Consider the following 26,314-nt stretch of genomic DNA (forward strand, 5'->3'; position numbering starts at 1 on the left):
GGATGAGCGGGCGGTTGAGCAGCGTAACCTCTAAGTCAGACTGACTCTATCCTCCCAAAGTCTGTGCTCTTAGGTCAGACATAGATAGTCTGGAATAAACACGGAGTAAGAAGCGTCCCTCCGGGTAGGCAGAGTCTCCCGGGGCTGAAGAAAATTGAGTAGGTCTATTGAGCAGGCTGGCCTGCTGGGGTGCAAACAGGGAATGGCTTTATTTTACTGAAGTTGCATTGCCATTTCTGACTCATCAACATCTCAGCCTCACTTTTACTTTGAGAGTTGTAAACACCCAGTGCCATTTAATTTAAAATATCACCCTCCTCCCATTCTAATCCTCAAGCTCTTCCCTTCTCTCTGCTCAGGGCAGCATCTCAGGGAGGAGAGGGTGTGGTGGTCCCCTTGCTCTCCCTCCTCCTTCATCTCTCAGTTTGCTCCAGCAGCAAGGAAAGGTTACCCCTCTCTCTGGTCACTGAAAACTCTTCTCTTCCAATGAACTCTCCCATTTAAAAGTCTGTCCTCCTCTTTCATCTGGACATGAAGCTGAAGGCTCCTCTCAGACCGAGTTGACTGCGTACATGTCCTGTAGCAGAGGTTGGGGTAAGAAATTTCATGAAAGAATGAGGCAACTTTGCCAGAGGAAGCACACCAGGGGGAAAGGTGAGAATGGGAAGAAGAAGGCCAGAGTTGCGATTTCACAGTCTTCCAGGTGAGGAGGACTCAGCAGTAAAAAAGCCAGCTCCGTCTGGCCAGCCACAGGGGAGTGGCCAGGAGGGCTGAGGGCTAAGGATGATGGCACTGGGTCATCATTAAGGCATGCGTTCATTGGTTAGTGCACAGCTGTAAACCAGGGCAAGTGGGAGTGAGATTTCCATTGTTCTGAGAAAAAGTACCCGGTCAGGTCTTTGAAGGAGACAAACCTTTAATTGAGGAATCACGAGCCATTATATTCCAGGTCTGGGAACAAACACTGGTCCTGTTAGCTGCTTCAGATAATGGGGAGCTGCGGTGGCTGGTTGAGTCCACCCCTCCGTTTGACCAGTCCTCCTGCATACCTGGCATGATTTTAAGAAGGTGTGTCATTTCCGAACTTGTGACAGTTGTGCCCTTTAGGGTGAGGTGGATCTAAGATGTGAATCTTGAGAGCTTTAACTCTAGAAAACAATGAAGAATAAAACAATGTTTTGATGCTCTTTAGTTGTGGTTTTAAATAAAAATCCAGCAAAGATGAACAAATGGTAATTGCCTTAAATCTTATTAGCAACCATAGCCCTAGTGGTCTCATATCTGAACCCTTTCTTGGGTTTTGGGGTCCCCTTCTCTCTAAAGAAGCTGAAAATGCCAGATCGGCATTCTCCAAGTCTCTTTTGTGCTTGGGCCTGAGCACGGGTCACAGGCTCTATGGCCCACGGCCCAGCCCAGACTTTGATGTAGTGGAGTGTTGCAGGCAGGAGGCTGGCAGAGGCGGTAGGTGTATGTTGCCAAGCAGCGAGGTGGCTTGCCCACAGTGGCCCAAGCACTGCCTTGCCCTTGGCTCCTTTTGGATCAGGACTGTTCTGCCAGCTCAGCCTTGCTGCCTGGAACAAAATAACACCACGCTGGGGCCAAGAACTCTTCTTGCACATCTTGCTCACTCATTTCCCACGCCCTCTTCCTAAGCCTTTAGCTGGTCAGAGTCCTTGCTCTCGTCAATCTCAGCAGTGAAAGCAGTGCATCCATGGCACACGTGTGTGCATCTTGGTGTTTTGCGTCACCCACAGCTGGTCCTGCGCCTGGCACAGGGAGACACCAGAAAGTATGTGATGAATGGAGCACTTCTCATGAAAATCACAAAATGAGCCAAGACCGAGATGGAAGTGTTCTTGGAGATCAGCACTGTTTCTATAATGAGGACTTCATTCCAGAACGAGGGCACGCTTCACTTGGGGTTTCACGTGAGTGTGATTTCTGCCATAGTCCACTGCCTCACCGCTTGCTCGGGGCATTCATTTGGCAAACACATTATTCACTAGACAGTTCAATGAAAATTTCCCTGATCATTTAGAATATTTGGAACGTTCATTTGCTGCTGGTAGGAAGATGAATTGATACAATCACTTAGCAAAACTTTGGCAATATCTAGTAAGCCATAGCCTATGACCCAGCAATTCCATTCTTGGTATTACCCAACAAGTGTGTACATATGTGCACCAAAAGATAGTAAAATTTTCAATGCCGCTTAATTCAACAGAGCCAAAAGACCCCGGGGACAACCTGAATGTTGAGCAGAAGAATGGACACGTTATGGTACATGTCCCAGTGAAAAACTATACAGCAATAAAAATGAAGCAGTATCACATGACACAAAGCTGAGTCTCACCGAAGAAGAGAGACACAAAAGGAACACAGTGTGCATGATTGCATTTTAGAAACTTCAGAACGCATCTCTAATGTTGGAAGCCAGGACTGTAGTAAACTTTGGGGAGTAGAAGGATTGGCAATGGGCTTAAAACAGGGGCTTTTAAGGTGCTGATGATGTTCTGTTTCTTGACCTGGGTTACCAATGTGCTTACTTTGTAAAATTCATCTGATGGTACACTTATGATTTGTGTACTCTTTGTATGTGAACTATGCTTTAAAAAAACACATTTATTTTTTATTTTATTTTTTAAATTTCTTTATTGTTATTACATATGTATCCTTATTGCCCCATTACCCCCTCAACCCTCCCACTCATGCCCTCACCTCCCTGTTGTCTACGTCCATTGGTTAGGCTTATATGCATGCATACAAGTCCTTTGGTTGAACTCTCCCCTTTACCCCCATCCACCCCTACCTTCCCTCTGAGGTTTGATGGTCTGATTGATGCTTCTCTGTCTCTGGATCTGTTTTTGTTCATCAGTGTATGTTGTTCATTATATTCCATAAATGAGTGAGATCATGTGATATTTATCTTTCTCTGACTGGCTTATTTCACTTAGCATACTGCTCTCCAGTTCCATCCATGCTGTTGCAAATGGTAAGAATTCCTTCTTTTTTTACCACAGCATAGTACTCCATTAACACATTTATTTTTAAAAAATCTCTGAAAACTCCTGTAAACAAGATAGTTAACTCTTTTATTTTCTTTTTGTTACACACAGATTTTATTATGATGGGATTTACTCTGAATCCCCTTAAAACTGATACACTTGGGTCACAAAGAGTCAATAAAAATCAGTGCATGTACTTAATTTTATCCACTTCACCATATTGTCGGACCTTTTAAGTGATTTCATTTGTCAAATAAAGAATCCTCTACAAATTATTTTATAATGTGAACAAGTCCCTTCTTAAAATTGCATTTTCAAGTGTGAGGCTTCCTCCAAGCAGGGATTCTTAAGCTTTGGGGAGATTTTTAGTCTTTTGAGAATCTGGTGACAGCCACGTGGGCTCTCCCCGGAAGAGTGCACAGATTCACATATGCACAGAAGATGGCATCAAATTCAAGGTCTGTGAACCGAAGACAAAGATCAGAAAAGAAACTGGCCCCTGATGAGGCTTTGTTGCCACTGAAAGGGCTTTGATGTCCACTCTGAGTCAGAGAGGAGGCCACGGAAGGTTTTTGTTTGTTTGTTTGTTTTGTTTTTAAATTTTTATTGAATTTATTGGGGTGACTAGTTAATAAGATAATATAGGTTTTAAGTGTACAATTCCATAATACATCATCTGTATATTGTATTGTGTTCACTACTCAAAGTCAAGTCTTCTTCTGTCACTCTCTATCCCCCTTTACCCTCTCCCATCTCCCCCACTGTCCTCCTCCTCTGGTAATCACCACACTGTTGTCTGTGTCTATGTTTTTGTTGTTTTGCTTTATCCCTTCACCTTTTTCACCCAGCCCCCCCAACACCCTTTCCCTCAGTCTGTTTGGATAATTCATTTTAGAGATTAAAAAACCAAGGCTAATAAGAGTTAAAAAAAAAAAAAAAAAGTCCTTGATCACCCAACGAAATCTCCCAAAGCCCAAACACATACTCTAACCCCTGGACACCAACCCTGTTCCCCCAGGGCCTCACTCCTGGGCACCTGTGATAATTTTAGCTATACTTCTAATATCTTTGGGGATCTGTCACTTTTGTCTACAGCATATTAAAAACAGATACCCGTGCAGTACATATAAGGGAGAGATACCTAAAGCCAACTCTTTAATGACAAAAATGAAAATCAGAAGGCAGTAACTCAAACTACCTATTGGTCCAGGGCCACGTAGTGCAGGAAAAATGCCATAGACACGGCCATAACACATGAGAACCTCCTTGTATTCGAGTCGAGTACAAATGCTCGGATTCCCAGTCCTTACAGAAAGTTCAGCTCCTTGCTGTAGGCAGGTGGAGAACCAAATAGGTCACTTCAGATAGAGCTCCACCATGAGGTCAGAGTTGCAAAAGTGAACACAAGCAAAGGTGAGAGGCCAGAAGCCACTCTGCACACAGATCCAGGGACTGGGCTCAGAGGAGCTCTGGCAGGTGCCAGGCCAGGCTGAAGCACAGCGCCCCCAGGAGCCCTGAGAGCAGTGGGATGGAAACCGGGCAGCTGGACTTGGTCAGAACCCACTCAATATTCAAGTGACACAGTGAGAGTTAAAAAGGACAGATAAAGAGATCAGTCACAGCGCATCATAAGGAGTTTGGGACTTCATAGAATGAATACTTTTCTAAAACTTTTGTGAGCAAAATCACACATTCCATTTCTTGCCTTTCCAAACAATGGCGGGCAAAGCCTCGTCACCAAGCTGGGCTTACTTGGACAAGGCAGAGGGTGGGGCTTCTGTGTCCCACGGGCCGCTGGACCTCCCTGGTGTCCTACCAGAAAAGAAGGTGGCTGAAACTATCCCTTTTGCTCAAAATGGGTCACCCTCCCTCTGCCCCACCCCTGTCCCCTGGGATGGGCACACTCTGGGAGCTGGACTGGTCTGTTCAGCTGCCTCTGGGCAGGACCAGCAAGGTCTTGTGAGGACATGGAGTGAAGGGTGCTTTAGAGGAGGCCTCAGCTCAGAATCTTTTGAGGATTTCTTTGTGAGCTTAGAAAGCAAAGCCTCCATATCACCCCTGTTTTATTCCACAACAAAACTGACCCCAAAGCTTTTGGACTGACTTTCTCCAGTACCATCTCAAAGGACAAGCACAGCTGATGGGAACAAAATGTCACGTGTGAATAGAATCAAAGGCAAATCAACAACATAGCAGCCGAGTTAGGACCCACGACCCAGGAGGAAAAAATGGAAGCAGGCTGGTCATTGAAGAAGGCAGGTGTTGTCCCAGCCTGGGGATTAGCAAATTTGAGGTTTGGGGAGAGCAAAATAGGGCGGGAATCTGAGAGAATGGAGAATTATAGTAATTATTCTTGTTTCCTTTCTTTATGGTATGCACAATGAGTAAGTATTAAAATGGTCATTCATTTTAAGTAATGGGTGGGGCCTCTGGTAAGACAGGAGGGAAAGAGTGCTAGGAGGGGGTTCCCCAGGTAGGTAACAAGGATGAGGAAAATACCATCCTGGAAGCAAAATTTTGGCTCTCAGAATGAAAGGTAAGGACACCATTATTTGGGAAGACCTTTGTCAGCATTTTGGGGCCATATTCATAATGTTAATTTAGTGTTTACATAACAGTCATGGGTTTAAGAAGTGATTCCAGTAAGCAAGAGGGTCCTTAACACTAGTTTCTCTCGCTCAGACTTTGCAAAGCAATAGTAACTGTTGAGGTCAAAATTCAGAGAGAAGACTGCATGAGCCTGGCCCCAGGTGTGGGTGTGCAAGAGGCTCAATGCCAACACGAGGGGCTACCATCATGCTGTAGCTGATGTCAACACTGCTTCCTGGATTGAGCTATGCCCAACCCACCCAAGTGCACACAGGCAGCCATGGCAGGCCATCAGCACTGCCAGTATGTTTCTCACAGGTGCCTTCTTAGCCCTCTCTCACGCTACTGTTAAACGTTGGCTTTTCCAAGCTTACTTATGACCCTTCCCAAACCTCTGCCCCCTTTCCTCCACCTAGCAGGTGATCCTCCCTCTACCTTTACTTAGAAAATCAGGCTCACATAAACCTCCTGGCACCTCATCAAAAAATGGGCCTGCACCTGGACCCACCTTTCCCTGTCCCCCCCCCAGCTTCAAGGGAAGCAGGGTCTCCCTGCCCCTCACTCATGCTCTTCATAGGATGCCTTCTCAGGACTCGATCCCAGTAACAGATGGGTCCCTCGCCTGCACAAAAGGGCCTTCTTCTGTCATGCCCTTCTGCACCAAGCAAGGGGTCTGTGGAGACAAGGACACATGACCATTTGGTACCCCAACCCTTCCTTCTAGAACAGCGGTTCTCAACCTGTGGGTCACGACCCCTTTGGGGGTCGAACAACCCTTTCACAGGGGTCGCCTAAGACCATCGGAAAACACATATATAATTACATATTGTTTTTGTGATTAATCACTATGCTTTAATTATGTTCAATTTGTAACAATGGAAATACATCCTGCGTATCAGATATTTACATTACAATTCTTAACAGTGGCAAAATTACAGTTATGAAGTAGCAACGAAAATAATTTTACGGTTGGGGGTCACCACAACATGAGGAACTGTATTAAAGGGTCGCAGCCTTAGGAAGGTTGAGAATCACTGTTCTAGAACATCCTCTGGGTACTAGGGACTCCAGAATCTCCTGCCCAAATGGCTCTATGCCTGCTTCCAGAGTCTCTGTGGACCTTGTCTCTGGGTTTGATGTGTACACCCCTAGGCCCAAGATGTGGTAAAGAGGAGGCTGTTTGTGAGGGTTGGGGAGAAGATGGATGAAGTTGGATATTTGGGTTGGGGTGCCCACACATGTACAAACGTGTCACTTCATGATGTCCAGTGGAGCAAGGCGTGAACGAGAAGGTGGCCAGGCACTGGAATGGCTCTCCCATGCTACCACATCTGGAGCAGAACTCCAGGGATTCTGAGAATTCTTAATCCAACTCTGGCCTTCTGCATTATGGGGGTACGTTTGCCAAGATAGAAAGGTAGAACCTATTTTATTTTACAGTCTAATAGCTTGATTTGTACATTTAAATATTAAGGCACATAAGTATTTTTGGCCTGGGCTCTGCAAATACGAGTATTAGGGCCCGGGCCAGCCCCCACTGGCCCAAACTCGCCCCTTCCAGACAAGGATTGTTTAAATAACGAGGCACTCAGCAGATCGTCAATGAGTGCTTGAAATGCCCCCAAAGCTGTGACAAAGAAACTGTCTCTGCCCAAATGAGCCTACTATCCACAGGTACTTACCACGTGGCATAGGAAGGTCTGGGATGGAAGAAATAGGCTGCTGTGAGCACCTCCTTGTAGGGACATTTCACTGGGCTGTCTGTGGAAACAGAGACCAGAGAAGGTTCCTGAGAGATGGTATCTAAAGAACAAGGAGGGGTTAGCCCCTCCACACCCCCAAGACAAGTGCTGCTCTCATACTCTGGAGAGGATGCAATGATCTCCTAGGGCAGTGATTCTCAACCTTGGCTGCACATTAGAATCACCTGGGAATCTTTTTAAAATCCTGATTTCTGGGCCTCATCCTCCAGAAATTCTGTTTCTTTGTTATGGGGTGGGGCCACAACATCAGTAACAAAGAAACAGAATTTCCGGAGGATGAGGCCCAGAAATCAGGATTTTAAAAAGATTCCCAGGTGATTCTAATGTGCAGCCAAGGTTGAGAACCACTGTGCTGGAGGACTGTGACTACATAACCTATATTTTAACCTGTAGTATGATAAGAAACCCTGTGGTAGAAGAAGAAGACTATCATAGAGAGGACAACTGGTTAGGAAAAAGGAAAAGAAAAGGATGGTGGTGTTCCAGATCCCAAGGGAAGGATTTCAGGAAGAAAGGGATCAGACAGGACCAGGACTGAATTTAGCAATGGGAATCCGGATGGTATTTGATTCCTTAACAGTGGTCAGCAAACTCATTAGTCAACAGAGCTAAATATCAACAGTACAACGACTGAAATTTCTTTTGAGAGCCAAATGTTTTACACTTAAACTATATAGGTAGGTACATTGTTATTAACTTAATTAGGGTACTCCTAAGGCTTAGGAAGAGCCACACTGAAGAGGCGAAAGAGCCGCATGTGGCTCTCGAGCTGCAGTTTGCCGACCACGGCAGGCTTAACACGTTAAGCGCCCAGCCTGTTTTGTCTTCCAGACGGAAAGTATAGTGTCAGTCACCGGTGACTAACAGGGCGCTTAATGTGTTAAAAGTAGGGAACTGGGCCCTAACCGGTTTGGCTCAGTGGATAGAGTGTCCGCCTGCGAACTCAAGGGTCCCAGGTTCGATTCCGGTCAAGGGCATGTACCTTGGTTGTGGGGACATTCCCAGTTAGGGGGTGTGCAGGAGGCAGCTGATTGATGTTTCTAACTCTCTATCCCTCTCCCTTCCTCTCTGTAAAAAATCAATAAAATATATTAAAAAAGAAAAGTAAGGAACTGGTGTTTGAACTCAATAAACATTTACTAAGGGATTATAGGAAGGTGTTCAACAGAGCACCCTGTATACTCAATGCCCTCAGAGCCATACGCAGGGTGGGAATAGGAAAGAAGGAAGGGAAGGAGGATACATCAGATGGCAAAAAGCTTTTCATTGGAAGCAGCATCTAAATTGTTGCAAAGGAGCTAAACAATCCTAAGAGAGGAAATAATGGAAACAAAAATATGATGAGTTAAGAGAATAATGTGTACTCTCAGAAATAGTTAGTCCCTGGCTGGAGCAGAGGAAATGAAGTGTTGGGAATAAAGGAAGAGAAGTGGGCAGAGCCCAGTTATTAAGGACCTTATATGCCAAGGCGAAGGGCTCTGGTGAATATCAGTAAGTGGTATGATTAGAGTTGTGATTTAGCCCATTTTGGCAGACAGTGTGAAGGATGGCCTAGGGCCGGGGAGGATTAGGAAAAGATGGAAATCCAAACTTCCATCAGGAAGCTATTGTAGGGATCCAGGTGAGAGGAGATAGATTCACTAGGGCAGGTGTTGTGCGGGAGAGGAGTGAGCTGAAAGGGTGGCTGTCTGGAATGGGATAAGGGTGGGCCCAGGAAGCCAGGGTCAGCACCTAGATCAGTGATGGCGAACCTATGAACTCATTTTTTTGGTTGATTTTTCTTTGTTAAATGGCATTTAAATATATAAAATAAATATCAAAAATATAAATCTTTGTTTTACTATGGTTGCAAATATTAAAACATTTCTATATGTGACACGGCACCAGAGTTAAGTTAGGGTTTTTCAAAATGCTGACACGCTGAGCTCAAAAGGTTCACCATCACTGACCTAGATTCTGGCTTAGGTGACTGGCTGCTGGTTGGTGCAGCCACTGAGATAAGGAATAAGGAAGCCTAGATCTGGGTGAAAATAGGGGTGGAGACTGGGCATGGAGAGAAAATATGTCAGTAACTTTATTGTTAGTTTCCCTAACTATTCTCTCTCTCACATATCTAAGTCATTCTGCAGCCCACTTCTATCAAATATCTAGATCAGGGGTCCTCAAACTACGGCCCGCGGGCCACATGCCGCCTGCCGAAAACATTTATCCAGCCCGCTGGGTGTTTTTGCCGCCGCCGCTGTGTGCATAGAAATTTGTTCATAGTTTTTTTTAAACTATAGTCTGGCCCTTCAACGATCTGAGGGACAGTGAACTGGCCCCCTGTTTAAAAAGTTTGAGGACCCCTGATCTAGATTCATATATGCCACTTCCCTGTATTAGAACACAGTAGCTTCAACTAATTACTGCAGGGGGTTCGTTCATTTAGTACAGTGATGGCGAACCTATGACACAAGTGTCAGAGGTGATATGCGAACTCATTTTTTTGGTTGATTTTTCTTTGTTAAGTGGCATTTAAATATATAAAATAAATATCAAAAATATAAGTCTTTGTTTTACTATGGTTGCAAATATCAAAACATTTCTGTATGTGACACGGCACCAGAGTTAAGTTAGGGTTTTTCAAAATGCTGACACGCCGAGCTCAAAAGGTTCGCCATCACTGATTTAGTAACTATTTCATTAGAAATAATTATAATGTACTGATGACTTGCAAGGTACTGTGAGCTTGGAAAGATAAATGAATGAAACATAACTTCAGATCTTACATTCTACCAGAAGCCAAAGGACATTAACCAACCAAATAAAAATCATGCAGTTTAAGTCATCAATAACAAGGGGGAGGATATGTTCCACTTAAGTTCATAAATAGGTTTTAGCAAATCTGTGAACTCCCTGAAATCATATGTAATATTTTGTCTATACCTGTATACATTTGGTGGGGGGTGGGAGAGGGAGGGTAGCCTAGCTTACATACTCAAAGAGGTCCGTGACCTCTAAAAGGTTAAGAACCAGTTTACCCTTCAAGTCCATTTGGGCTCTGACACACAAACTTCTTCCCTGAGAGAAGGCAGTGATCAATGGGAAGGCTAGTAGCTATCTAATCCACCCAGAATGACACTACTTTCACTGTTACATACATCAAAAGTGACCCATCTATTTTTTTAAAAATATATATTTTTAGGGAGAGGGAGAGAGCGATAGAAACATCAATGATGAGAGAGAATAATTGCACACCCCACACTGGGGATTGAGCCTGCAACCCAGGCATGTGCCCTGAGGGGAATCGACTGTGACCGCCTGGTTCATAGGTCCACGCTCAACCACTGAGCCACGCCCCCGGGGCAAAAGTGATCCATCTTCTGACTTCACGTCAGAAAAGTCAACAGGGTTATTTTTAAAAACCTATTTTTTAAAAATAAAGATGGCGAGATGTTCTATTCCTTGATCGCTAGGGATTTGCGAGCACGTGCCCTTTTGGGGAGTAGCAGGACGCCGCCCGCAGACACCTTCCGGTCCCCACGGGATTGGCTGCACCGAGCTCCGCCTTTTGGATTCGGTAGAGAGAAGTCAGCGGATGTTCTGCGAATCCAGGCCGGGTTTTCCGGCACTAAGACGGAACTAACCTCGAGCCGGAAGTCCCAGGACCTTTGCAGAGAAAGCAAGGGGGGTTGGGGGGGGGGGAGAAGACTCAGGATAGGAATGGCGGCTCAAATTCCAATTGTGGCCACCGCGGCCGCTCCGGGGATATCCCGGAACAGCAAGAAGAGGCCAGCCAGTCCTTCCCACAACGGCAGCAGCAGCGGCGGGGGATATGGCCCGGGTAAGAAGAAAAGAGTGTCCGCCTCCAGCTTTGCACAGGTACGTTACACTCCGACTAGCCTGCGCATGCGCGGTGGCGGAGCGGGGGCGGGGCGAAGGGAGAGCGCTTGCGCGGAGCCGTGTGCGACGCAGTGAGGGCGCTTTAGCCGGGCAGAGCGAGTCAGGGCGCATGCGCCGGTTCTGGTGGCGTCAGTTCTTTGGCAGGGTTGTTCCCTGGTGCAGATGAAACACTTTCTTCCCTTAGTGTGGACATGTGGGAATTGGGTAAACCTTCGTCCATTGACAGACATTTACCAAGTGTCTGTGAGGGCCAGAGCGCCCCTACTAGTAAGTGCTACATGGAGGAATACTGGGATGTATTGATACGGGGGGTTTCCGTCGTCCGCGGAAAAGAGCTTTTTGGTCCCCAGCTTCCCGTCCCAAAGTGTGCTTAGTTTTACCGCACGGGGTTGTCAGAGGATTTAGTGAGACCCTCCTGGTCGGAAAGCCCAGAGCACAGCGCCGGATACAGACTTCCCCGCAGCACGACGATCCAGGCTCCAGAATCCCAGCAGAGAACTCGCGGAGGAGTGGCTTGCCTGGAAGAGTGTGTGTCCTGGCTCCTGCATTTTACTTAAAGCAACAAGAGAGCAGCGAAGGAGTGTGCTACTGTGCCCTCTCCAGCACGTGGTGTGGCATCCTGCACCCGGAAGGATGCTCTAGAGATGTTAACTGCCTCTCATTTCTTCCATTGATAGTTAATAGTGCTCCCCTTTAAACAATACTCATACAGTAAAGTGCACAAATCTTAAGAGGTACAGATGAATGACTTTTTGCATATGTGGCCACTACCCAGATGAAGATTGAGAATATTATTAAGAGCCCGAGAAAATTCCCTGGTGACCCTTTCAAGGCATTACTACTGTCTTCCCTGCCTGCCAGAGGTAACCACTATTCTGACCTCTCTCACCATAGATTGACTTTGCGTTTTTGAACAGAATATAAATGGAATTATACAGAACATACCCTTTTGTGTCTGGGTTTCTCTGTGAAACAGTGTTTTTGAGTTATTCATGTTATTTTACCTGTATCCATATACCTGGTACATTGTGTAAACATATCACAACTGATGGACATTTGAGTTATTTACCGTTTTTAAGCTCCTTTGAACATTTCTATACAAGTAGATAAAGGCTTTCATTTCTCTTGGGTAATGAGGAAAGGAAAGAGAAGTGTAATCGCCGGGTCATAAGGTAGACATACATTTAACTCAGAAATTGTTAAACAGTATTTCCCTAAGTGGTTGCACTATTGTGCATTCTCAGCAGCAAAGTATGACTGTTCCAGTTGCTCTGCATCCTCCACCTTTCCTTTTAGCCATTCTGATGGCTGTGTAGTACTTTCTCATTTTTTTTGTTTCTCTGATTACTGATTACTAATTATATCAATTCCCCTTTCATATGCTTATCGACCATTCCAATATCAATTGTTTCTAATTGGGTTTTTAAAAATTATTAATATTCAGGAATTCTTTATATACTCTTGATTGGAGTCCTTTGCCAGATATATGCAGTGCAAGTATTTGCTCCCAGTATGTCCATGGAGGACACTGTGCTAAAGTGAAAGAAATCATGATAAGTAATGATAATTAATATTTGTGGGGCATTTAATATATACTAGGCATGTTCCAAGTACTTTCTAAGTACTAACTCATCTAATCCTCAAAACAACCCCTGTGAATTGTTATTGTACAGATAAAAAGACTGGGGCATAGAGAGGTTAAATAACTTCCCCAAGGTCACACGGCTACCAAGTGGTAGAGTCAGAATTGTAACCCAAGACTGTCCAAAGTCCACATTCTTTTTTCATGCTGCCTCTCTTGATATCACTCTTATTCGCTACCTTAGAAGATATAACTAGATATCTGATATAACCAAATCCATGTGCAGAGAAATACTTTGGGGGGGGGGGTTTGTGAGGTCAACATTTTAGACTTTCCAAATGCCTATTCAAGTTGATAAAATCTACAGAGACCTAATTGACCTACATACTGAGTGTTACATAATAGGCTGATTTGTGATGGTTAAGCAGTCAACAAAACACATAAATGGGAGGCAGCTGTGCTTTAGAAGGTTCATGTAGACTGGATGACGATAGACCAGTGGTTCTCAACCTTGGCTGCACATTAGAATCACCTGGGAATCTTTTTAAAATCCTGATTTCTGGGCCTCATCCTCCAGAAATTCTGTTTCTTTGTTATGGTGTGAGGCCACAACATTAGTAACAAAGAAACAGAATTTCTGGAGAATGAGGCCCAGAAATCAGGATTTTAAAAAGATTCCCAGGTGATTCTAATGTGCAGCCAAGGTTGAGAACCACTGTGATAGATTCTTCTGTAATTGGAGGCAGCCAGACAATGCTGGACTGATTTGATTTATTCATTTTAAAAAATCATTCTACCCCAGCTTTTAAGAAAAATCATGATAATGTTAAGTTTTAGAATTTCCTCCTCCCCCTCCCCCCATTTTTAAAGTGGATATAAAAAGTCACCCCATCTTCCCTAGCAGCTATAATAATTTGTGTTTTCTATGTATAAATGTAGTTTTTCAGCATTGTATTTGGTGTATCCTGCTTTTCACTTAGCATTATTTCATAAGCCCGTCTTTATGTTGATAGATTTCTCAAGGAATTAAATGCTCTCATTTAATTGATGTTACTGAATATTTAGGTTTCATCTCAGTTTTTTTAAGTAACCCTGTAGTTGTAGACTAGGGTCAGCTTTTGAATCTAGAATACTATTAGATGTAAGTAGACATTTGATTTTTTTTTTTTAAGTGATAAGACAAAGAACGTTTGTTTCTCTTTTTGTAGCCACAGACAGAGTGTCCAAGTTATCCTTAAGTCTGAGTCAGTCATGCAGTCATGCTGTCTGGAGAGATGAAGCCATTCATTTGGGCTCTGCAGTTGGGCACAGCTGAGGCCTCACTGACTTGCCTCAGTTGGGGGCCGGCATGGGCTCTTCTTTGATAGCAGGCCAGGTTTCTCTTCCCTGGGACTTACATCAGCTCTTTCAGTGCTGCGTGCTCTTTCTTTCCTCTTAGGGTTCATGTCTCAGGGCGGGACAGCTCATCTCGTAAAGTCTCTTACTGGGATAGTGGCTTATTTTTATGGAAACTGTACATCATATTAAATTATATTTTATTGCATCCCTGCCTGACAGACTTGATCTTCCCTTTAACTGAAGGTGTCTCACTCTCATCCCGTCACTAATAGACACAGGCGCCTCAGCCAAGCCCCAGCCCAGGAGAAGGGAAGAATGAGGGCGTAGTAACGTGGAGGGCGGAGTTAATGAGGAAAGGAAAGAGAAAACCCAATTCTGAGCCAGAGTGGGGTATTCTTTTGGAGCCTGGTCGGAGAGGGAAGTGGAGGCAGGATGCAGGTCTGGAATGATGAGCTCAGTGCATCTCAGGATGGCTTCCTTTCTCTGCCCCTTCTTCCGCTCGACTCCGTGGTGGAGGGCTGGCCTGTTGGCCAGGACCAGAAGGGAAAGGAGTAGCCAAATGAGCAGGAGGGGTTGGTTTGGAAAATCAGTGCATGAGGACATCATCTTCATTCCCTTTTTGACCCTTCTCAAGTGTGCCACTCGGAATGGTGATGCCAACCTCTAGCCCTCTCTTCCCACCACCTTCCCTTCCTCTCAGCAGATGCACCTGTCCACAGGTGCATCCTCCCCCCTGGCAGAGCTCCCAGACCTGGCAGCCCACATGGACTTGCTGAGGTCCCTGCTGTTCTTAGTGGCCTCTGGGGTAGCACTACCTGCCTGGGTCTCAGTGAGGCATTCCTGCCTGTCAGTGTCCTCCCGGGACCCTCTGGGCCTGGAAACAGCCTATCCCTGTATTCCTTCCAGGACTTCGCCGTGCCTTTGACCTTACCTCTAGGAATCCGGGAAGAGGCATGAACAGAAAGGGACAATGCAGTCATTCAACAGTTCAGGAGAAGGAGATAAAGCTAAGGCCACGGCTTGAGGAGGGCAGCACTGTGAGCTGGGCCTGTTCTATGGAGGTTCTGTAATCACCATTGGAGGCTTGGGGCTTGTCTCTTCATTTCCCTTTAGGATCTCCTCTTTGCCTCTGTAGCACTTCTGTTTGCTTATCTTCTCCCAGATGGAAACAACGTTATATAAGTAGTCATTTTCTTTATGAAAAACGCAATAAAGTTGAAACTTAAAGTGTATCTGGCCCCAGGAAACCTCTTTTATATTTAGCCTGTTTTCCTAAGTGGTCCCTAGCTGCCATGGTTTTCTATTCACTGCATAGTTCTTATGGTAATTTTTCTCTCTCTCACTTAATTTAGGCCACTCTGTAGGCCCAGCCTCCTGACAACCCACGTCCATTGGTCTTTGCTCCCTGGGTAGTCTCCTGGTGCATCCTTAATGAACTGTTACAGTCCTCAGGAGAGTGGCTCCTTGCCTCCTTCTGACACTGGCGGGTGACCTGCTTACTGCATGTGTCTTCAGCCAGTGGACCAAGCTTCCTCCTTTTCCCTTGGACCACCACCTCTTCAAAGAGCAGATGACTGTCACTCTCTTTGACCTGCATGCCAGCTACAGCTTCCTCCTCAGGTTCCATGAAGTCCCTGGCTCATTCGCTGTTAGGTTGGCCTCTAAAACCAGGTAGCCAAACTGTTATCAAAGCGATTGCACCTTTTTACATTTTCACAAGCAATGTATATAAAGATTCTAGTTTCTCTGCATTCTCGCCAACACGTCATTATGTTTTTGATGACATTCATCCTAGCAGGTGGAAATAATGTCTCTTGTGGTTTTGATTTTCTAATCACTAATAATGTTGAGCATCTTTTCATGCGCTTACTGGCCTATGGGAGGATCCCTGGAGAGGAGTCTGGGCAGGTGTTTGAGAAGAGACAGTTCAGAGAACTATTGCAGCAGAGTGACTGGTCCTGTCTCCCCCATGCCAACTTCCTCCCGTATGGATGCCATTGCAGGAAGTGCTAGGGGTCGTGGGGTTGGTGAGATGGAATATGTATTTATACATCAGAACTCTTACACTGCTGCTAGAATGTAAGAGTGCAACCATTTAAGGAAATGATTTGGCAGTTTCTTACAAGGTTAAACACATATTTACCCTATAACCCAACCATTCCACTCCTAGGTATTTAACCAGGAGAAGTAAAAACACACGTCCTCACGAAGGCTTGGACAGATATTTCATAGCAGCTTTATTTCATCAACAGGAAAATGGGTAAACCAATTGTGGTACATCCATATAGTAGAGCACTACTCTGCTGAGTAGTGTACAAATTCAGTGACATGAACTAATCCATGCAGCAGCATGGATAAATCTCAGAAGCATTATGCTGAGAGCTAAGGAAGCCAAACACAACAGTACATACGTCAGATTCCACTCATGAAGTTCTAGAACAGGCAAAAGTAATGTGGAAATCAGAACAGAGGTTGTCCCTGAGGGTGGAAGGTACTGGCTAAGAAGAGGCATGAGGGAACTTCCTGGGATGATGGAAATGCTCTCTTATCTCCTTGGGGACATGGCTTACACAAGTGTAAGCATTTGGCAAAACCCAGGAAACTACACTTAAGATCTGTGCATTTCGCTCTATGTAAATTATATATCAAAAAAACAATTCATTGCCATTTGAGAAGATTGGAAATTGCATTACAAATCAGAAGTTATTTTTTACTTGGTCTTGTTTTTTTTCTTTGTGATTCGTAGCTTAAAAGTCTTTTTGTTTTAAAGCATATTGGCCTGCCTGTCAGGGCACTCTGGCCACAGCCAGCTGAGCGACTAGCCTCCTCTCCCTCTATTCTCCTTCCTTAGAATGCCCACATCCTTCTGTGGCCCTTAAGCATACCAGCCCTAGTTTGGGATCTGGCTGATGAGACCCTTAAAGGGACTGGACCTTTTTTGTCTTAATATTTCAAGACATAGTTTTACATAATCAGCAGGAGTAGGGGCCATGTGGTGTCATGGAGAGCCTGATTTTTTCTGTATACTGGGAATAATAGCACAACCTTGTAGTGAGTTGTTGTCAGAGTTAAATGAGGCATCGTGGGCAGGACACCCATCCCTGTGCTTGGCACATGGGGGGCCAGAAAGCATGGCAGCTGGGGTCCTGGCTTTTCCTGGTCTCCTGTGGCTTCTGCACAGCAGGTGCAGCGGCCAGTCTAGCATGCCTTCTGCTGCTGCAGGCCACCTTCTGGGGCTCTGGACACACCGTCTTCCCCGCATGTCCTGTGATGCCATCTTATGTCTCATTGAGAGCTGAGATAGGGAACTCGGCTAAAAGATACTGACCTACTGTTCTTATTGTGTTTTAAGGGTATCAGCACGGAAGCCATGAGTGAGAATAAAATGGTGCCCTCTGACTTTAGCACAGGACCTATGGAAAAAACTTCCAAACCTTTGCCATTTAAGGATCCCAACTTTGTGGTAAGCATCTAAGGCAGCGGTTCTCAACCTGTGGGTCGTGACCCCTTTCACAGGGGTCGCCTAAGACAATCGGAAAACACATATATAATTACATATTGTTTTTGTGATTAATCACTATGCTTTAATTATGTTCAATTTGTCACAATGAAAATACATCCTGCATATCAGATATTTACATTACGATTCATAACAGTAGCAAAATTACATTTATGAAGTAGCAACGAAAATAATTTTATGGTTGGGGGTCACTACAACATGAGGAACTGTATTAAAGGGTCGTGGCATTAGGAAGGTTGAGAACCACTGATCTAAGGTATTTGATAAATTACAGTGGGAAGGCTGGGGAGTGTGTGTGTGTTGGGGGGGGGGGTGTGTGTGTAAGAGATCAACCGAAGGACTTGTATGCATGCATATAAGCATAACCAATGGACACAAGAAACTGGGGGGTGAGGGAGGGGTGAAGGCATGTGCGGGGGAGGGGGGAGAGGGGTAGGGGAGGCTGGGGGAAGGTCAATGGGAGAAAAAAAGGAGACATATGTACTACTATCTGTAATACTTTAAACAATAAAATAAAATAAAAATATATGTCACACACAAAAAAACAAAAAACCAAGCACCCATACTTTGGCTTCTGACCGTGCTGGGCCTGCAGCCCAGGTGGCACTGGTGTCCCCTTCTCTCCAGGTTGCCACCTTCCCTGCCTTGGGCATTGTGGGAAGGGTGGGGGCAGGAGAAGAAGGGCCCATCCTTTAAGCAAATCTAAGCTATTGTATTGTAAAGTAGAAACTGGCTACTTTTCCTGTCGTTCTCAGGGGACTTACACTGATTCAGCTTATACATAAAAGTTCTTTTTTTTTTTTTTAAATACTGTTTTTAAAATACAGTATTGCCAGTGCCTGCAACAGATTTTGCTCTCCTTTTCCATTTTATTTTGTCATCTTCATCGGACAAAAAGAAGAAACATTTCCAGAAGGTGTGCCATGCCGTGCTTGAGGCATAATTGCATTTTCCAGCATCCCCAGTAATTTGCAAGGCAGAGACTTGTCCTCAGAAGGGAGATTAGAGATGTGGTCATGAGTTTGAATCTAACTTTGTAGTAAATTTATTTTAAAATAATGGGAAATCCCTGAGTGAAGTCTATAAAGTTAGACCCAACAAAGGATGTGATTTTCTGTGTGCATGTAAAAAACATAACCTATTAGTAGTATTTCTACTTCATCATCAACTAACCCATGGATTTTGACAACCCAAAAGCATTGTTTTTTATAAGGAAGATTAAAGTGCACAATGTAATACTTTTTAAAAAAAAGGCTTAGGGGTACAAATGATTGCTGACAGAATGAGGGGTATATTACAGTTATGAATAAGCATAAATGTCACATTCTGAAATGGTACTTTCCACTGATTTTTGTTTCCCCTTATCCATGCTTCTGATCCCAGCACTCTGGCCATGGTGGCGCAGTAGCTGGCAAGAAGAATAGAACCTGGAAGAACCTGAAACAAATCCTCGCTTCTGAAAGGGCATTGCCGTGGCAACTGAATGATCCTAACTGTGAGCTGTTTAGCACCTTCTTTGAGTGTATAATGTTTCCACTGGGAATTTTCTTACAACAGACCTACGTGGTTATTGTGTTTGCATAAGTGGAGGAAACAGTTTTTAGCTTAGGAATTTTATAGTGGTGTCAATATAGGGAGATTATGTGTACATTTCCTCATAACTGCATCTGAACTCTGTTGTCATGGGTGTGTGGTTTTTAATGTCACTGTTAGCATGTCAATCTGGAGAAACAAGTCCTGATATAATAATATTGGTTTGACAAACCAATAAGAAGTTTGGCAAACTTCTCATTCAGAAGTCTACTCTTCAAATTTATTTGCAAGAACAAGGTTGCCCCAGATTTGGTAGGTTTCCTAACAACCAGCTTAAAGGCAAGCTTTGTTTTACTGTCTGAGCCAGTGTTTTTCAGAGTAAATGCTTTGGGCTACAGCATTTCCAAATCTATGTAAAGTGCTCTTTTATATTCTATTCAGCTTCATTGGAAAGTACAGGTAAAAGTTTCCTCCAGCTCCTGTCCCACTGCACATCTTTCATGGGCGGGGGTGGGGGGTGGGGGGATGTGACTCAGATGGATGACAAGTGAGCTAGTCAGTTGTCTGGGTGTGGACATTCCAGTATCTGGATGCTGAGACCCAAGCAGTGGGTCATCTGGCACCTCATTACCCTCAGCTCATGTAGCCCAAGACGGTGAAAATGGTTGTGGGCAGACGAGCTTTCCCTGCAGTTCTGCTAGAGTGGATGGTCCCTGGGGGCAGGGCAAAGCTAGCCCTTGGGCTAGAAGGGAGCTGAATGTTTGAAAGTCAGTTTAGTTATCTTCTTTTTCTTTTTTTGCAGACTTCAGTATTGATGCTCCTCCATCCTTCAAACCAGCTAAGAAGTATTCTGATGTTTCAGGTCTTCTTGTGAGTATAATTATATCTCTATGCCTCATAACATGGAATTGAAGGGAAGGTTTCACAGTATTGTCTCCTTATACAGTGTTCAATATTGACCACCACTGGTCCTGCCTGGAGCCCATATAATTTGAATGGGTAATGGGTTTGTGCTGGAATGTTCACTTGTTTGTTTCAGAGTGGCTGTCACTTGGGCATCATGTGGGCAGTCTGGAGAGAGGATTGCTCCAGAAAGGAGACCAAGTTTCACTTCCCTGTACTTATATGAAAGATGCTTCATATATTCTCATGTTAACTACATGAAAAAAAAAACAACCCACAAACTTTTATAGTACTCAAGTTTAAAAAGTCTGCATTTTTGAGAGATTGTACTCTTTAAAAAATATTTAAACTTCTCTAAAGAGGCACTATGGTAAAGATAGTGGTTTTCAAACATATTTTTAAGCACCAGAACCCCTTTTCCAAGTGAAATCCTTTACAGAATCCCCTGGAGCCCACCTACCCACTGTGTGGGTCTGGTCCTCTGTCCTCCCCACTGCCCACCACAGTGACCCCTAAAGTGCTTCTAGGAACACATTTTGAAAACCGTGGTAGGATGAGTGGGACTTAGGCAAGTTGCTGACCCTCAGGAACCTCAGGGAGCCTTGTCTCCTTTTCAGAATGTAGTTGAAGGGTGGAACTTTCAGCTCACCTTCATCCTTTTTCATCACTGTTCAACTCAGAAAATGGGCTTTTCTTCCTGACTGTAGAACTAATAGGTCACTGCACTTTTAAAAACTCATCCGCATCATTTAAATGCTTTACATTTTTATGAAAATGTACGGCTCCAACTTCTATAACAAACTGACTAAATGGTACACAGTTTACATTGGTAAGGATTTAAGCTGTTATTGTAATTTTGAGAATAATATTATTTGTACTCAGAATTAGTCATATGTTTTAGCTTTCCTCCAGAGAGCACACACTCCTCAGTGAATTACAAACTTTTTAATATAGGAACTTAAATACAATGATTCTTAAAAAACGATAGAAGTTCCATAAAATGGAACATACCTGCTTGAGTGTACATGTGGTGTGTGTGTGCATGTGTGTGCATGTGTGTATGCTGGGTTCTTTTTGTATCCACTCATGGCATGTATCTCCTCCTAAAGGTCCCCTGACGGGACTTCACCTTGAGAGAAATGTTGTAGCCTTATGCTGTCTCTTGTCTACTGCCTGAAAATAGTTGCCTCATATACTTGACCCTTTTTAATAGTTGTTTATGGCAGAAGAACTAGCTTGGCACCAGTTATTCTGTTATGGCCCCAAATTTCTCCCTGTACCATTTTGTGCTGAGCTTGTAGAAGCCATGGGTCATGGCCAGACTTGGAGGGTGGTCCCTTAGAAAATGTAACTTTGTCCTCAGCATTATCAGGCAGCTCATCTGCTGTACAATGGTTTTCACACATTAGGAGGCATGAAAGTCATTGTGAGAACCATTGTTCCAGACCCCTTTATGCCACCGGCAAAGGACTTGTCATGTTACATAAAACCTAACACCTCTTGCCCCAATGCATGTAAGATTCAAGAAATTTTGAACATACGAAGAACTCTACCATATCATTGAAAGACAAACCATAGAAGAATTGGCTAAAAGACAATTACAAGGAGGAGATACACATGACCAATAAGTGGATATTCATGCTCACTGATAATGAGGAAAAGACTCATCAGGTAGGGAAGAAATGAATATCCTCATACATTGCTGTTTGAGGTGGGAACCTACATTGGTACGGAGTCTTTGGATGTCAGTTTGGCACTACCTACTGTGACAGAGAAGCAAAAGCCTGTGATCATGCATTGCCTTCCAGACGGCTCCCTTAGAAACAGTGTGCCCAAGGAGCTGTGTGCAGAAATGTTTGGGAGGAAATGGATTAGCAGAATATTGGAAACAACATAAAGGCCAATCAGTGGGAGAAAGGGGAGTGTTTTCATACTAGTCTGTGAGCTTGATATGTATGTAACAACGAGGATTAACTTCCAAGATATATTGTTTACTGAAAGGTACAAAGCAATGTAGGCTGCATAGTCCCACCTAAGTAAAAATCAGCACATGCTTACAAAAAAAAATGTGAGTAATTTCTCTGGTGTGTTTATGTTTGTGTGAGGTATATGGACACAGTCTGGAAAGTACCCACCTAGCAGTGGTATCCTCAGGGGAAGGCAAAAGACTTGGGATGGTAGAAGGGGACTTTAGTCTTATTCGAAATGTTGTCTTTTTTCTTTTCTCTTTTAGAGGAAAATATGTTCATCTGTTACTTGTATAAATTAAAGTTACATAATTAAAAAATAAGCCCAGCTCATGTTTATACTGACCCACCTTTTCCCAGCCAGCCAAGCAACTGTTTCCCTGTGTGTGGGCATGGCAGGGAGGCATGCAGGGTCACATCTGTGTTTAGCTAGCTGTTGTTACACAGCTATGGAAAGCACTAGGCTCTAGGAGAGATGGGGGGCAGGGAGCACTGCGGTCACCCCACAGCGGGAGAGGCCTGAAATCTGTTTGCTGCCTGCCCTCTTTGCCGGGGTGGGGGGGGTCCGGGGAAGATGGCCTTTGTTTCATTTGGGGCCCTGGATGGAATCCGGAGGAGGTTCTAACTAGGAGTGCAGTTCTTTACTGGTTCAGCTGTGCTGTGTACTTGGCACCCTCCCCTCTGTTCAGAACTCTAGGTCAGGTGCCGTCTGTGCAAGTTCTCATTGGTGACCTTTTTGTTGGTGCCACAGTATCTGTGCATTTTGCATTAGTTATTCAGCAGCCTTCTTGGCAGTGAGGTCTGAACTTGGGCGGGCCGGCTTAGCACAGTTTGGTGGTAGGAGTGAGGTGGCCACAGGAATGGAGCCAGGCCAGGCTGGTTCGAGTATGGAGGCCGGATGATCAAAGCCAGATGCACACGCCTGCACCCCTGCTGGGAACTGCAGGCAGCCTCCCCTGCCAGTCAGATCATCTCACTGCTCATGGCTAGAAGCCTCAGAAGGGGCTTGTTGCTGCCTTTCTGTTTAAGCCTTCCTGTATATTACTGTCTTCTATTACATTACTTTCTAGTGTTACAGAAAGGCAGTATCTAGATCAAGCCAAAGGATCAGAGCTTTGTTTCTCTGTAAGAAATTAATTAATCTTAGTTTTTTAGAAATATTCTCGTTTTCCTGACGGGAAGCCGTTAAGTACCTAAGGAGATCCCAGTGGCAGAATTGGAGACTTAGCGAATGAGAAACCTATGACTCAGTTCCCCACAGCTGTTGCTCCTTCACGCCCTCCCTGATTAAAGCAGCATTGCTGCTTCCAGGCCCACAGAGATGAGCACACCATCCACACTTGAGTAACTGGATGTTATGCGTCTAGACTTTAACGGCATCTCATAGTTTTCTGAAAGGAGCTCCAGATGACTCACCTCCATGTCTTCTGTTTCAAAATCTAAGAAGCCATGTGCCTTGAGATGTATGGTGGGTGAACTAGATTCTCCACTCTGCACATGGGAAAACAGAACAAAAGAGAATGTTGGTATGTCAGTGGGAAACAGGTTCTCTTTTCTGTGATGGTCCTAAGTGTTCATTTAGTGGTTCATTCATTCATCTATCATTTGCTGCACAAACACTGCCTGAAGGCCTACTGTGCTCTGCATTGCACTAGGAGCCAGGATTCAGTGATAAGCATAGCACAGGGTTCCTGCCTCAGGGAGTCTCAGAGCTTGGGCGTTAATCAGAGGCTCTTGCAGATAATATACGTAAAAGCAACAGCGATAAGCATCCCACAGGGGATACATGGTGAGGTGAGAGGGTGGGGTCCTGACCTCCTGTCGGGGGCAGATAGGCTTCCCTGATGACAAGACTTTGGGGGCCGAGTCCTATGGGATGAACGGGTGATTACTGAGCATAGTGAGCCAAGGAAAGGGAAAATGGAGCGTAACCGGAGGGAGAGACTTGGAGCCTGGGAATTGGGACAGCGAGTGAGGACATGTAGCTGAGGAAGAGCTGGCAGGGACATAGGAGCCATGCTGAGGACTGGGGCCTTTGTCCCGGAAACAGAGAAGAGCCACTGAGAGGTTTCATAAAGGACACGACCAGAATTGCAAGTTGCAAAGATGAGCCTTGCTGTAGTTGTAAGTTGTAGGATGGCTGTCCCTCCTGGTGGAAGAGTGGGTGTTGGTGGCTAGCCCAGCACTGCCATGGAGCCCTGGGAGCCGTGGAAGTGGCACAGGGAGGGTGAGGAAGGGTAGGAGAGGGATGCCCTGGAGTAGGAGGAAGGCAGCAGGGAGGGGCATGGAGGTGCTGCTCCCTGCCTTGGGAACAGATCTGCAACATTTGTTTGAAGCAGGTGGGAGATTGAAGGCAGGGATGATCATCATGAATTCAGTTTTGTAGCCCTTGAGGCACCAACCAGAAGAGTCCTAGAATCTGATGTGGTTATTCCTCTTCCTCCCATTCATTCCCTGAAGTCTTAAGTCGGGGAAGATTAACACGTCTTCGCCAAAGTGCGCAATTTAGTGTTCTTGGCAACAGAGTAAGACATGATGAAGATGTATTTCACTTTCAGTAAAATAGAAAAAAAAAATTAAACTTGAACTTAAAATAGTCACCACCAACAGCTCTCTGCCCTTCTCTGTGCCTGCTTCCCACCCAGGCCAACTACACTGACCCGCAGAGCAAGCTACGGTTCAGCACCATCGAGGAGTTTTCCTACATTCGGAGGCTGCCCTCCGACGTTGTCACTGGCTACCTGGCCCTGCGGAAGGCCACAAGCATCGTGCCCTGAGCCTTGAGAAGTGGCGATGAAGTGGAAAACTTTCCAAGCCAGACTTGGACGCACAGTTTTGTTTCATGGAAACGCTCATTCTGCTGTCAGTCTGGAAATGTCAGCGCTGGGCCTTGGAAAGAATGTTTGGCTTTAAGGTGTGTGTTTTTTCTATGTTTTCCCTCCAAGTGTGATATTTCCTGTTGAGTTAAGTTATATTTCACTTGTTGCCTCAAGTAAAGTCATTTGACAAGAAAATAGGAAATTGTGCTTTTAATTTAACCCAAGTACGCCCCCAAAGTTTTGCTTCAGTGTTGTGAACTCTCTTGTAACACATTTAAAGACTATAGTGAACCCCGACAACAGGGCTGGATTAGGCCGGATCCCAGTGACTCCCTCTTTAGAGCACATTAGTGCTGCTGTTTGATCAGAATGTTGGGAGGAGGTCCAACATTGGGCCTGGAGAAGGGAGGAGGGCTGGGTAACTCGCCTGTCCCCCTTGGGCCCGTCCTCGCCCTGGGCCTCAGCCTCTGACTCAGCCTCTCTCCAGCCAACAACCGAGAGAGACACATGCCTGTTACGTAGCCACCCAGCCTGGCATTTCATTGTAGCAGCCGGGCTGGCCAGAACCCGTCCTGAGGTGTGGGTACGAACTGGGACTCCCCTTCAAAGAAGGTCTTTTGTCCTGGTGAGGACCAGCCCCTTTGACTGAAGCCCGCCCCAGAGCGGCAGTGTTTGCTCGCCCATCTTAAAAGAAAAGGACGCACTGGGCCGGGAGGAGGGCAGTGTGGAGACGTGTCCTGAGCCTGAGTCCTACTCCCATATCTCTAAGGAGGACAGAGGAACCAGACCTGGGGCGTCTGGACCAGCGTTGCCTCAACTTTGGGGGGTTAGGCAAGCAAAGCTCCTCCTGCACCCCTCTCCAGGCTTAGAGAGGAAAGAAAAACAAAGCCGAGAGTCAGCTGGGAGAGCAGCCAGCGGGGCAGGTGGCAGCTGCCCGGAACCTGGCTTCCTTTCCTCTGGCCCATGTGGCCTGTGTGTCACTCAGCACCTTCTCAGTAACTAGTGGAAAGAGGGGAGGGGTGCTGTGCGACTTCTCCCTGTCCCCACGGGAAGGGAATGAGAGGTGGGGGACCTTCCCTAAGCCCACGAGCATGAAGCATCTGAGCCTCCCGTGCAGGGTCCTCAACCCTGGACAGCATCAGCACCACCCGAGGCCTTGTTCTAACACAGACTGAGGGCCCCACTCCCAGAGAGACTGGTCCAGTAAGTAGGGTGTGGGGCCCAGGAATTTGCATTCTCACAAGTGATGCTGATGCTGGTCCTTAGATCTCACACTGAAACTCACCAGAAACTGAAGTCCTGAAAGGCCAGAGGCTGCTGCTTCGGCTCCTCCAGCTCCTCATTTCCGGCCCCCAGTCAGGCTAGGAAAAACCCCCAGCTTCCCTTTTGGTGAAACGGAGTAAGCAAGCCAAG

General features: G+C 45.3%; 1 protein-coding gene and 2 long non-coding RNA genes across 5 annotated transcripts; 2 read left to right on the plus strand and 1 right to left on the minus strand.

The window, feature by feature from the left end:
• Positions 1–812: 812 nt before the first annotated feature.
• Positions 813–11,116, minus strand: LOC118663447. Its single transcript, XR_004970044.1, has 3 exons — positions 10,984–11,116; positions 7,277–7,355; positions 813–1,148 (listed from the first exon to the last, which is right to left on the minus strand). It is a non-coding gene; the product is annotated as an uncharacterized LOC118663447 (long non-coding RNA).
• On the plus strand, positions 1,567–2,632 carry LOC118663446. The gene is made up of 2 exons (XR_004970043.1): positions 1,567–1,928; positions 2,225–2,632. It is a non-coding gene; the product is annotated as an uncharacterized LOC118663446 (long non-coding RNA).
• INO80C (INO80 complex subunit C) lies at positions 10,906–25,099 on the plus strand. Of its 3 annotated transcripts, XR_004970042.1 has the most exons (6): positions 10,909–11,218; positions 17,512–17,622; positions 19,063–19,174; positions 20,015–20,082; positions 21,635–21,786; positions 24,728–24,864. XR_004970042.1 is itself a non-coding variant. In XM_036323087.1 (5 exons), exons 1-5 carry the CDS (start codon positions 11,060–11,062, stop codon positions 24,857–24,859), a joined length of 582 nt encoding a protein of 193 aa, XP_036178980.1. In that variant the 5' UTR covers positions 10,913–11,059; the 3' UTR covers positions 24,860–25,099. The 3 variants fall into 3 exon arrangements, 2 of the variants coding, with proteins under 2 accessions (XP_036178981.1, XP_036178980.1); XM_036323087.1 differs by lacking the exon at positions 21,635–21,786 and having other exon boundaries at positions 10,913–11,218; positions 24,728–25,099; XM_036323088.1 differs by lacking the exons at positions 17,512–17,622; positions 21,635–21,786 and having other exon boundaries at positions 10,906–11,218; positions 24,728–25,099.
• The last annotated feature ends 1,215 nt before the right edge of the window (positions 25,100–26,314 follow it).

This window comes from Myotis myotis, unplaced genomic scaffold (assembly GCF_014108235.1).
Source record: "Myotis myotis isolate mMyoMyo1 unplaced genomic scaffold, mMyoMyo1.p scaffold_m19_p_9, whole genome shotgun sequence".
Taxonomy (NCBI): domain Eukaryota; kingdom Metazoa; phylum Chordata; class Mammalia; order Chiroptera; family Vespertilionidae; genus Myotis; species Myotis myotis.